This window comes from Myotis daubentonii, chromosome 3, assembly GCF_963259705.1.
Source record: "Myotis daubentonii chromosome 3, mMyoDau2.1, whole genome shotgun sequence".
In the NCBI taxonomy this organism is placed as follows: domain Eukaryota; kingdom Metazoa; phylum Chordata; class Mammalia; order Chiroptera; family Vespertilionidae; genus Myotis; species Myotis daubentonii.
Genome location: NC_081842.1, coordinates 52326951 through 52340596, shown reverse-complemented (window position 1 = coordinate 52340596; position 13646 = coordinate 52326951). Strand labels below are relative to the sequence as shown.

Genomic DNA, 13646 nt, shown 5'->3' with positions numbered 1-13646 from the left:
TGAAATGTTTGAGAATAAGTTTGTATTATTATGCCCCTTTGCCTCTGAATATTTTAGTATATATTGCCTAAAAACAAAGCCATTCTCTTATACTGTATAATTAAACACAGTTGTAAAGATCAGGAAATTTAGCATTGATAAAATAGTATCTAATCCACAGCAGGTATTCAGGTTTTGTCATATGGCCCAACAATGCCCTTTTATAATCATACTAGAGGCCCGGTGCAAAAATTCGTGCATGAGCAGGGTGGGGGGGGTGCAGCCCGGACTGCACCCTCTCCAATCCAGCAGTCGGACACACCTCTCGCAATCCAGGACTGCTGGCCCTAACCGCTCGCCTGCCTGATCACCACTAACTGCCCTCTCCTGCCGGCCTGATCGCCCCCTAACTGCCCTCCCCTGCTGACCTGGTCGCCACTAACTGCCCTCCCCTGCAGTCTTAGTCGCCCCCAACTGTTCTCCCCTGCTGGCCTGATTGCAACTAACCACCTCTGCCTCGGCCCCCGCCCCCGTGGCTTTGTCCGGAAGATGTCCAGTCTAATTAGCATATTACCCTCTTATTAGTATAGATTTTTTAAAATATATTTTTATTGATTTCAGAGATGAAGGGAGAGGGAGAGACAGATAGAAACATCAATGATGAGAGAGAATCATTGATCGGCTGCCCCCTGCACACCCCACACTGGGGATTGAGCTCACAACCCAGGCGTGTGCCCTTGATCTGAATCGAACCTAGGACCTTTCAGTCTGCAGGCTGATGTTCTATCCACTGAGCAACCAGCTATGGCCCAACAATGTCCTTTTATACCTACCTTTTTTCCTAGTCCCCTAGCTTAGGTCTTATCAGGGCTCACAAACTTCATATAATTATCATGTCTCTTTAGTCTTCTTTAGTCAGGAATATTACATCAGCCTTTTTTTGGGGTCTCTTGATATTGATATTTATGAAAGAAGATATACCAATTATATGGCTCTGTGCATTATAGTGTAGTTAGACTCAGGCTATGAATTGGTGATGTTCACATCAAAATAAATAATAATTGCCCTAGCCGGTTTGGCTCAGTGGATAGAGCATCGGCCCATGGACTGAAGGGTACTGGGTTCAATTCTGGTCAAGGTCATATACCTCAGTTGCAGGCTTGATCCCCGGCCCTGGTTGGGGTGCATGCGGGAGGCAACCGATCGATGTTACTCTCTCACATTGATGTTTATCTCTGTCTCTCCATCTCCCACTCTCTCTCCCTTAAAAAAAAAATCAGTGGAAACATATCCTTGGGTGAGGAGGATTAACAACTACAAAAATAATAATAATAAAAAAACAGTAATGGTAATAGGATCTGACTCATTTAATCAAATAAAAATTTAGTTCATACTGGCAGGCAGGCAGTCAATGAATGAATGAATACGTAAATGAATAAATGAAATGATGGACTTAAATCATGGAAAGAACCTTCCCAGTTTTATTGACATTTTAGGCCAAATAATTTTTGTTGTTGGGGATTATTCTGTGCATTGTAGGATGCTTACCAGCATCTCTGGTCTCTATCCAACTAGGTGCTTGTAACACTCTTCCAGTTGTGACAACCAAAAGTATCTCCAGACATTGTCAAATGTTTCCTGAGTGGCAAAATCATGTTGGTTGAGAATGACTTATTTAGACCATTTTTTTATTAAATTTATTGGGATGAATTGGTTAATAAAATTGTAGGTTTCAGGTGTACAATTCTATCATAATACATCATAGACAATCTTTAATGAATGCTAAAAATTAGTGAATGAGCCCTGGCAGGGTGGTTCAGTTGATTGGAACGTTGTCCTGTATACCACAAAAAGGTTGTGGGTTCTGTCCCGGTCAGAACATACAGGAGGTGACCGATCAATGTTTCTTTCTTTCTCTCCTTCCTTCCTTCCTTCCTTCCTTCCTTCCTTCCTTCCTTCCTTCCTTCCTTCCTTCCTTCCTTCCTTCCTTCCTTCTTTCCTTCCTTCCTTCCTTCCTTCCTCCCTCCCTCCCTCCCTCCCTCCCTCCCTCCCTCCCTCTCTCTCTCTCTCAACATAACCCAAAAAAAACTAGTGAATGGAATTTGATGAGGGACAGGAATTTTACATAGTCTTATTATACACATTATTTATGAACAAACTAAAAAAAGAGAGACTTAACAGTGGAGAAACTCAATGGATAACACCTTAATAAACAAACAAAGCCTTTTTTATGTTACTGTTTTGTTTATTTTGCTTCAAACCTTTGTTAATGTCTTATGAGGAAGAAATTGTATTATTTTAATTGTAGTTGACAAAAACAAATTTTTTAAGTTTCTAAATGAATTTGATTATGCATTTTATAGTGACAAATTAATTGAGCAACAAGCAACAAACCTTTCATCTTTTTCTTCCAATGTAGTGAGTTTAAATCCTGCCTGGAAGGAACTTGTGGCACAAAGACCACCTTCAGGTCTCATATCGGGGGCCCTTCTCTTCTCCGTTTTGTCTCAGATCATCATCAGCATTGGATTTCAGTCTTTGGGTTTTTTTTGGGTCAAGCGGCAACCTTGGTATGAAATATGGCATCCACATTCAGAGTAAGTTGGTTAGCCCATTTAGAAGTCTGTGTGAAGTGTGTGTAACATTCATACATGTAAGAATAAGTCTAAATTTTTATATAAAAACTAGAGGCCTGGTGCACAGATTCATGCACTGGTGGGGCCCCTCGGTGTGGCCTGCGGGTATTGGGCCAAAACCGGCAGTCCAATGCCGCCTGCTGCTCCTGCCTGCCGCTCCTGCTCATCCCGGCCCCTCTGCACCTGCTGCTGCTTGGTAGGCTCGCTGACGCTCCACTGCAGTTTCTGGGCTATGGCGGCCAGCCATGAACCCTGCATCTGGCGCCCTTCAGTGAGCTGGGCAGCGCTCCCACTGTGGGTGCACACTGACCACTAGGGGACACAGCTCCTATGTTGAGCGTCTGCACCCTGGTGGTCAGTTCATGTCATAGCAACCAGCCAATCAGTCAACTGGTCACTTAGGCTTTTATATATATAGATTTTTGCATGCAGCTTAATTAAACACTTAAATGATTTATATCATGACTATCATGATAATTTCTTCTGTGTGTAGGAAGACACTCTGGCAATATCTTAATAATCACTATCAAGATGGGGACATTGGACCAGTTTCTTAATTTGCTACTGAGCTTTGCTTTCTTTATCTGTAAAATTAGAAAGTTGAAATTAAATACTTGGGCCTCTTCTAAACCCTGAATATTGGTGCTTCTAACTTTTCTAACCCCATTTTAGGAAATAGCATTTTAAAACCTAAATTCTTTTTTTAAGTATTATTTGTTTATGGGTAGAGTATTCTACAGTTCACAAATCATGACAGCATCATTTTAATTAATTAAACATAAAAACTATTCACTAAGGTAATTTTGTAGATTTAAATTTTCAGATGCGCACATTTATTTTGCTTGCTTGAGGGAGTCTTTAAAGCTTTAGAAACATAATATTACTGTTTGCTTATCTATATACATAAAAGCCTAATATGCTAAGTTTCCAGCCGTTCGACCAGTCACTATGACGTGCACTGACCACCAGGGGGCTGACGCTTCGACTGGTAGGTTAGCTCTCTGCTGGGGTCTGGTCAATCGGGACTGGGCAAGACGGGCTGGACACGCCCTGGAGCCCTCCCGTCACCCTCCCCTGGCCCCAATTGTGCACCAGTGGGGTCCCTCAGCCTGGCTTGCGCCCTCTTGCAATCTGGGACCCATTGGGGAATGTTGGAGAGCCGGTTTCAGCCTGATTCCCGCAGGCCAGGCTGAGGGAATCCGTGCACCGGACCTCTAGTATGTACATATAAACACTGCATATGAAAAGGAATAGATGGGGTTGTTCTCAAGAATCTTTCCAGATTTGTAGCAGATTTTGTTATCATTTAACAATGCTTATTATAGCTGATGTTTTAGTGATGGATATTGGGGACTTCTTATATTTAGTTCTTTGTTTGCCAGTTCCGCTCACCTGGAAGTAGAGATGAGAGAGCCATAACTGGAAAATATTGAGGGCTTCAGTGCCAAGTGCTTGCTGGGCATGTATACACCCTATCATACTCATTTCCCACAGTAACCCTCTGAATGAGCAGGTGGTGTCCACACTTGTAGGTCGGGACATGGGCTCAGAAATTAAATATTTCCTTAGTGATAGCTAAAAAATGATAGAGCTAAGGTCAAACCCAAGGCCAGTTTACCTTTACTATGCTAAAATTACTCCCCAAATTTAAAAAGTGAGAGGGGTTTATTAAGTAATGAGGTTTCTTCTAACTTTTTAACTGATGGGAATGTGACTAAATTGAAAAAACCCTTAATGTTCTTCTACCTGTTTTATATACCTTAACCTTAATATTGTTGGGTCTTTTGCTATATACCTTATTTCTATTTATTTTATGATAGTCAAGGCAAGTAAGGTAGAATTGGTTTCTTTTGTGCAATTGGTATTGTGTTTAGTAACGTAAAATTTTTTTTTGTATGTTTCAGTGCTTGTAATACAACAGGAAGCCTATATGGGAATTTTTCACATTTGTACAATGAAACCGAAGATGATCCACATAATATACAAAATTATGAAAATACCACAGTGTTTTTTATCTCTAGTTTTCAGTACCTCATAGTGGCAATTGCCTTTTCAAAAGGAAAACCTTTCAGGCAACCTTGCTACAAGAATTGTAAGTTTGGCATTTACTGTGATTCCCATACTGCTTACTTTCTTTAAAAATAATGTAAGAAGAGTAGAGTTAAAATTGTCTTTTCAAAGTAAAAGAGATATCCATAAATAGAATAAACCTAGTGATCTAGATGTTTACTGTCTGTTTTATTCTCCTGGTAGCTACCACCCTAAGTTTAAAATTAAAGCCACCAGTTCTGAATATTCCTGGTTTTCATAACCGATTACTTCTGGCTGCAACTTTTATTTTTACATAAAAGTTTCAATTAGAAGCAGGAACAGAGGGTGTTATACTTTCCTTCTGGGTGGTCTGCACAGCTCAGTTGTCTGTTCTTCATTTTTGACATGGGTATAGCCAATGTTCACGTGGATTTCTTCACTTCTGTCACCTTTGCATCCTGCAGAAGGGGCCAATAGAATGGAGACTTGTACTTGTAGACTTTTCTTCCATAGCATTAAAAATTTTTGTTTTTTTATTTTTTACTTGCTTTATTGGGGTGACATGGGTGAATAAAACCATAAAGATTTCAAATGTACAACTCTATAACACATCATCTGCATACTGCATCGTCTGCTCTCCACCCAAAGTCACATCTTTCTGCCATAAGGTTTGTGGGCTTTTTTACTCTATGTAAGGTTTTGTTTTTGAGTCAAAAAGGACTATGAAGGAAATCCTTTATGGTGCCTTACTTTGGTGTCATATTCTATCAAAAGGATCTGGTGTCATTAACAAATCTGGGATGCCATAAACTGGGACATATTTAATAATAACTTGAGTTTACATATTACATTGCATTTTAAGTACTTAAATCTACTCTTTCTTATGGGTTTCTCATTATATCCCCATTTTCCAGTTAAAATAATTTGATGCTGAATGACTTGCTAGTATTTACATAGCTTTGTGGCAGAATGTAAAACAATCTAAATCTTTAACTTAAGGAACATTCTCCCCTGACCCTTAATCACCACACAACACAGAATTTGTTTTAATAGCTATCTTCTGGTGAAGAGTATTACTTGCACTCCAATAGGATTACTAAGAAAGCTACAGGGCCAGGAGAAGCCAGGGGCTAAGAGCGTAGTCCATTGAAAACTCTTACCTCTCAAATGAATACCTGGTTTTTCTATTCTTAGTTGAAATCATCTTGGTCTTTTCATTTGGGTGGTTATATAAATCTGCCAGCTACCCACCTCCCCTGTCAAATTCCTTTGATTAGTGACTCTTTTTCTCCCCTGGCTAAGCAGAGGAAAGATTTAATTATTTATTTTCTCCTTCGCTTGGAGATCTTGGCAGAGTTTTAGAGGTGTGATCAAAGGGGGTTGCTCAAGGAGAAAGACATGAACATTTGAGAAGCAGTGTTAAGGTGGATGTAAAAAGTTTCTGAGCCTGAGTAAATTTTTTCCTCTTGCAACATTCCAGGAACTAGATTGCAGATCTATTTTTGCTTATTGTTTGTGAAAATGCAATAGGATTTAAAAAATATTTAATATGGGCTGTTACTTTATTGAAACAAAACTTCTGTCTCCACATTTTTCTTTGGCATTTGTAGTCTGACATATCTTTTTGTCCTTTTTGGGGGTTTTATTTTTTAGTTTATGTGTTTGTGTACTTCCAACTGGCATTTTTTAAACACTTTTTCTTTAACTGACCCCAATAACTTATCCTAACTCATAAAGAGGTAATATGCAAATTGACCATCACTCCAACACACAAGATGGCTGCCCCTATGTGGACACAAGATGGCCAGCAGGGGAGTGGTTAGGGGCAATCAGGCAGGCAGGCAGGCGAGCGGTGGGAGCCAGCAGTCCTGGATTGTGAGAGGGGTCCCAGATTGGAGAGGGTGCAGGCTGGGCTGAGGGACAACCCCCCCCACCCCCCGCCCGCACGAATTTCGTGCACGGCCTCTAGTGCAGCTGTTATCAACCTGTGGGTCGTGACCCCTTTGGGGGTCGAACAACCCTTTCACAGGGGTTGCCTAAGACCATCGGAAAACACATATTGAATATATAATAACATATTGTTTTTGTGATTAATCACTATGCTTTAATTATGTTGAATTTGTAACAATGAAAATACATCCTGCATAGCAGATATTTACATTACGATTCATAACAGTAGCAAAATTACAGTTATGAAATAGCAATGAAAATAATTTTATGATTGGGGATCAACACAACATGAGGAACTCTATTAAAGGGTGTGGCATTAGGAAGGTTGACCACTGCTCTAGTGTATTATAAAACAGTATATATGTATATATAAAACAATATTCTGAAAGCTTGATGATAAAGTTTTGGTTATACATGGTCCTAGTAAAGTTTGGATTTGAAGCTGACCTCAAGTAGGAACTTGTAACTAAATATTCAGACTGAAGAAAAAAGGGATAAAAGGTTGAGGGCTATCAATGTAGTTGGGAAATTTCTGAGCCTCTCTAATGGCTCATTATGTAAGCACATAGTTAACAAGAGGCCATGAGCAGAAAGTTTTATTTATTTTATTTATTTATTTTAAAATATATTTTATTGATTTTTTACAGAGAGGAAGGGGAAGGGTTAGAGAGTTAGAAACATCGATGAGAGAGAAATATTGATCAGCTGCCTCCTGCACACCCCCTACTGGGGATGCAAACACCACCAAGGTACATGCCCCTGACCGGAATCGAACCTGGGACCCTTCAGTCCGCAGGCCGACACTCTATCCACTGAGCCAAACCGGTTAGGACAGAAAGTTTTATTTTTGAAGTTGGGAAAGTGATACAAAGTACTACTGGGTGGGATTTACTATTCCTAGCTATCACAGCAAGCCATAGGGGTAACCCACAGTTAACATAATGAATCAGCTTACTTTTTTTTTTTTAATATATTTTATTGATTTTTTACAGAGAGGAAGGGAGAGGCATAGAGAGTTAGAAACATCGATGAGAGAGAAACATCGATCAGCTGCCTCCTGCACACCCCCTACTGGGGATGTGCCCGCAACCAAGGTACATGCCCTTGACCGGAATCGAACCTAGGACCCTTCAGTCTGCAGGCCGATGCTCTGTCCACTGAGCCAAACCAGTTAGGGCAATCAGCTCACTTTTTAGGTTTTAACATTTTCTGTGGAAATACTTTCACAGAAGTCAATGAAATAGTGGTATTCACCTAGCAGAAATATACTTACTAATACTGAGAATAAATGTTATTCAGCATTGTTACTAGTACAATCAACAATAATTGTCATTGCATACATGTTTAAATGACAATCTCGTTTTGCCATAAATAATCTAGTTTCTTATTTGTGAGTTATGACTGGCTTGATTATCTTACAAAGTAGCTGTTTATCTGGGAGAAATAACAGTTTTCATAAATGTCTCCTAGTTTTTTAAATGCTGTTTATTTTTACATCACATAAATGAATACTTTGGTCCTAAATAATGTATCATACTCTAGGACAGCCGTGGGCAAACTACGGCCCGCGGGCCGGATCCAGCCCGTTTGAAATGAATAAAACTAAAAAAAAACAAGACCATACCCTTTTATGTAATGATGTTTACTTTGAATTTATATTAGTTCACACAAACACTCCATCCATGCTTTTGTTTCGGCCCTCCGGTCCAGTTTAAGAACCCATTGTGGCCCTTGAGTCAAAAAGTTTGCCCACCCCTGCTCTAGGAAGTAATATAGAGCATACTTTATATAATTAATCAACCTAAATAGCAACATTCAGTATTCACAATCAAATTTAGAACTAACAGAATTGACAGTGTACCAGTTATTATATGCCTTTTTATATAAAGGAACTTTCTAATTTAATTGTTCTACTTTCTTTTTCAGATCTTTTTGTCTTGTCTGTGATTATTTTGTATGTTTTCATATTATTCATCATGTTGCATCCAGTTGCCTCTATTGACCAGGCTCTTCAGGTAAGGCTTAATTTAAGCACATCAATTATTACTGGTTGCCTGAGGAGTGATTGTATCTGGGACAGTAACAGAAAAGGACATATTAGTATTACATGAAATTTACACAGCCAAATGAGACTTCTGGGTGTTTGCTATGGTTTAAAATCTGTCCCTCTACTCTTATGTTACTGGGGAAAGAGACTAAACTGTCTACATTTCTTTTTTCCAGGACTGCTTTTTTCTGAATTTTCTAAGATACAGTTATATTAACCCAAAGATACCCCATAAAGAATAGAAACATAATTAAAACAGCAGCTTTTATTGACTCTACTTGCTATTTTATTTTTCTTTCCTGTTTCTTCACTTTGCATTCCATTTCTACAAACAGATGTCCCTTGGTCCTTAAAAAATAAAAGACTCTCTCCCTTACCATGTACTTACTGAGTAGTCTGCACACACTGCCGCTTCTTCACTATTGATTGAGTTCTCCATACTTTTTTTTAAAATAATTTTTCATTTCATTTTCATTTTAATGCTTTTTAATTTTTTTAAAAGTATATTTTATTGATTTTTTACAGAGAGGAAGGGAGAGGGAATAGAGAGTTAGAAACATCAATGAGAGATACAATGATCAGCTGCCTCTTGCACACCTCCTACGGGGAATGTGCCCACAACCAAGGTACATGCCCTTGGCAGGAATCAAACCTGTGACCCTTCAGTCCGCAGGCCGGCGCTCTACCCACTGAGCCAAACCAGTTAGGGCTCTCCATACTTTTTAAAAAATATATATTTTTATTGACTTCAGAGATAAAAGGAGAGGGAAAGAGAGATAGAAATATCAATGGTGAGAGAGAATCATTGATCGGCTGCCTCCACACACCCTCTACTAGGGCATGTGCCCTTGACTAGAATCGAACCCAGAACCCTTCAGTCCACAGGCCAACGTTCTGTCCTCTGAGCCAAACCAGCTAGGGCTCTCCATACTTTTTTTATTAAAAACGTTAGGTATGATGAAATACGTTGTTTATACAAAAGAATATGCACACATTTAATTTGTTAAGCATAATAGTAACAAAATAACACCCATGAGTTCATTATCAAACTTAAAAGTAGCATCACCAAGACAGTAAGTTTGTCTAAATACCCTGAGAGAACCACTATTCTAATTTTTTACTTCATTGTGTTGCTTTTTATTATACCTTTGTCATATAGGCATGAAGTCATAAAAGATAGCTTTGCTTGCTTTTGAACTTTATGAAAATGGTATCTTGCTATCTGTATTTTTTTGTGGCTTGCTTTTTCCCATCAGCATCGTTTCTGAGATTCATGCATTTCATTTTCACTGCTATATAGTATTCCACTATAGGATTATACTATAATTCACTTATCCATTGTTCATCAGTAAATAATTGGGTTATTTTCTTTTTTTGTGAGCACTTACTATTTCGCTTTCTCAATTATGCCAAGTTGTTTTCCAAAGTGATTGTACCAGTTTATACTTTCATCAGTGTATGAGATCCATTGTTACACATCATTGCCAACCAACACTTGTCTAGTGGATGTAAAAGTGTTATATCATGATGGTTTTAATTTGCAAATTATTAGTTTTAAATTGCTAATGAGATTGAGCATTTTTCATATGTTTGTTGGCCCTTTTTATTTCCTTTGTGAAATGTTTATTCATGCTTTTTACCCATTTTTTTTCTATTAGGGTGTTGTCTTCTTTTTAAAAAAAATTTCTTTTTTAAAAAATATTTATTGTTCATATTATTACAGTTGTTCCTCTTCTTTCCCCCCATAGCTCCCCTCCACCTGGTTCTCACCCCACCATCTGCCCTTACTCCCCCCCACCCCGAGCTTCCCCCCCTCATCCTCATCCAAAGGTGTACGATTTTTGTCCAGTCTCTTCCCGCACCCCCCACACCCCTTTCCCCCCGAGAATTGTCCACTCCCTTTCTATGCCCTTGATTCTATTATATTCACCAGTTTATTCTGTTCATCAGATTTTTTATTCACTTGATTTTTAGATTCACTTGTTGATAGATATGTATTTGTTGTTCATAATTTTTATCTTTACCTTTTTCTTCTTCTTCCTCTTCTTAAAGGATACCATTCAGCATTTCATGTAATACTGGTTTGGTGGTGATGAACTCCTTTAGCTCTTTCTTATCTGTGAAGCTCTGTATCTGACCTTCAATTCTGAATGATAGCTTTGCTGGGTAAAGTAATCTTTGTTGTAGGTTCTTGCTATTCATCACTTTGAATATTTCTCTCTTCTGGCCTGCATAGTTTCTGTTGAGAAATTAGCTGACAATCGTATGGGTACTCCCTTGTAGGTAACTAACCGTTTTTCTCTTGCTGCTTTTAAGATTCTCTCTTTGTCTTTTGCTCTTGGCATTTTAATTATGATGTGTCTTGGTGTGATCCTCTTTGGAGTCCTTTTGTTTGGGGTTCTCTGCACTTCCTGGATTTGTAAGTCTATTTCTTTCACCAGGTAGGGGAAGTTTTCTGTCATTATTTCTTCAAATAGGTTTTCAATATCTTGCTCTCTCTCTTCTTCTGGCACCCCCATAATTCAGGTGTTGGTACACTTGAAGTTGTCCTAGAGGCTCCTTACACTATCTTCATATTTTTGGATTCTTTTTTGTTTTTGCTTTTCCGGTTAGGTGTTTTTTACTTCTTTGTATTTCAAATCTTTGACTTGATTCTTGTGATCCTCTAGTCTATTGTTGGATCTCTGTATAATATTCTTTATTTCAGTCAGTGTATGCTTAATTTCTAGTTGGTCCTTTATCATAACATCGAGGGTCTCACTAGATTTCTTGAGGGTCTCATTAAGTTTATCGGCGGTTTCTAGAAAATTCTTGAAAAACCTTATAACCGTGGTTTTGAACTCTATATCCAGTAGTTTGCTTTCCTCCATTTCTGTCATTTGTGACCTGTTTCTTTGTCTCCACATTTTTTATGCTTCCCTGTGTTGATAGAGTGGCTTTGTGTGCTAGGTGTCCTATAGGGCCCAGTGGCTCAGCCTCCCCAATTACCTGAGGTGGACACTCTTGGTGCACCCCTTTGTGGGCTTTGTGCACAGTGTTGTTGTGGTTAAGCCTTAATTGTTGTTGGTTTCACTGGGAGGAATTGACCTCCAGGCCAATTGGCTGTGAGGACCAGCTGTGTCTACAATCGGAGAACTTCTGTGCTGCAGACACCCTTATGGGGCAAGACTTGCTTCAGTGGGGCTTTGGTGCTCACTGAGTCTGCCCCCTGAGTGTGTCCCTTATGGATCTGAGGAGTTGTAATCTGGATGGTCCACTCTGACCACTGGGTACACTGGCACTTGGATCTCGAAGGAGGTGCTAATTTAGCCTCTGCCTGAGGCTACCCAGCAGGAGCTACGGAGAGATCTGCAGATTCCTCTTCTTTATTTGGGATTTGGAGGTGCCCAGATGAGGCCCAGCTGTGAAGCAATGCAAGCTGCTGTGGGGCCTTGGGCCTTCTCTTGGAAGTTCTGGGTCTGTCTAGCCCAGCTGCAGTTTGTTAGGTAATTTTCAGATTGCAGAGGGCCAGGCCATTCATATGCAAAAGCCTCTGCGCACAGCTTGGGTGGGGCGGGGTCTCAGGGAATCAACAGGGCAGAGCAAACAGCTGTGGCTGATCCTCAGTCCTGCCCTAAGAGGTCCCGGGTCTCAGTGTCCCACAGTAATTGCTGCAAGCACCTCTGAGAGAAAGCGGTACTCGAGTTCCGCCCGCTGCCAGACAGTCCAGTTTCTCCCGTATGAGTCTGGGTCCCCAGAGACTCGCCTGGAACTGGAGTTCAGGGCTTCTGGGAGCTTGTGTCTCCCTCCCGATTGAAAAAGACAACCGCGTTCTCAGTTGCCAGCCCTTTCTGAGCTCCCCTCCATACCTCTGCACTTTACTTGCGCACCTCCTCTGAGTGTCAGTGTGCTTTTCTCTTTCTTCTCGTTGTAGAATTTCCACTCAGCCAGCCTTCCTGTGGTTCTGGATGATGCCTGTTTTGTCTTTTAGTTGTATTTTTGAAGTGGCTGTGTGAGGCAGCAATTTCAGGTGTTTACTTATGCCGCCATCTTGGTTTCTCTCTGTTGTCTTTTTCTTAGTTTTAAGAGTTCCTAATGTGTTTGGCTATTTATGTGATAAATAACTTCTTTCAGTTTGTGGCTTCTCCTTTTGTTTATAATATCTTTCTTTAAAACAGTTTTATAGCTTTATAAGAGTCAAGCCTAACCTTTTTTCTTTATGTTCCGTGCTCCTTGTGCCTTAGTTTGGCAGACTTGTCTATCTCAAGGTTATAAAGATTTCCTCTTTTGTAGTTTTAATCTATCTGCTATTAATTTTATGTGTAGATTTTGAGATGTGCATCAAATTTCTTTGTTTTCCTCAAGAATACCCATTTCATTGAATAGTCTCATCTTTTCCCACTGACCCTTCAGTGATATATCTGTCCTCTCAGTTTTTCATATATATGACCATTGACCTGATAGGGGCTTTGTGGTTTCTTCTTTAGGTCCTTTTATCTTTCTCTAGGATAGTACCACATTGTCTAGATTACTATGATGTTACAAGAAATCTTGATATATGGTGAGCAGGACCCCTGTCCTCACATCGTATTGTTTTTCATCGTGATCTTTTTGGCTGCTCTTGAGCTTTTCCTCCTCCATATATATAAGTTTTGTTTAGCTTTGTCAAAAACCAGGAAAAGCCTCTTGGAATTTTTATTAGACTTACACTGGGTTCCATTGATCTACTATTGGTGGAAATGTAGAATGATGCAGCCACTCTGGAAAACAGTATGGTGTTTCCTCAAAAAATAAACTATGGAACTGCTATCTGACCCAGTGATCCCACATCTAGAAATATATCCTAAGAACCCAAAACACAATTTACAATAGCTAAGATCTGGAAACAGACCAAGTGCACATCAGTAGATGAATGGATAAAAAAGCTATGTTAGGCCAGCCAGCATGGCTCAGTAGTTGAGCACTGACCTATGAACCAGGAGGTCACAGGTTCTATTCCTGGTCAGGACACATGCCTGGGTTGT

At 39.7% G+C, this 13646-nt stretch overlaps 1 protein-coding gene across 6 annotated transcripts in view; it reads left to right on the top strand.

The window, feature by feature from the left end:
• Positions 1 to 13646, top strand: part of ATP13A3 (ATPase 13A3) — a 107844-nt gene that overhangs the window by 76132 nt on the left and 18066 nt on the right. For all 6 annotated transcript variants that reach the window (XM_059687430.1, XM_059687431.1, XM_059687428.1 and 3 more), the window contains 3 exons: positions 2399 to 2576; positions 4520 to 4707; positions 8523 to 8611. In XM_059687430.1, coding sequence (XP_059543413.1) covers positions 2399 to 2576; positions 4520 to 4707; positions 8523 to 8611 — 455 coding nt within the window. The remainder of the gene's footprint in view (positions 1 to 2398; positions 2577 to 4519; positions 4708 to 8522; positions 8612 to 13646) is intronic.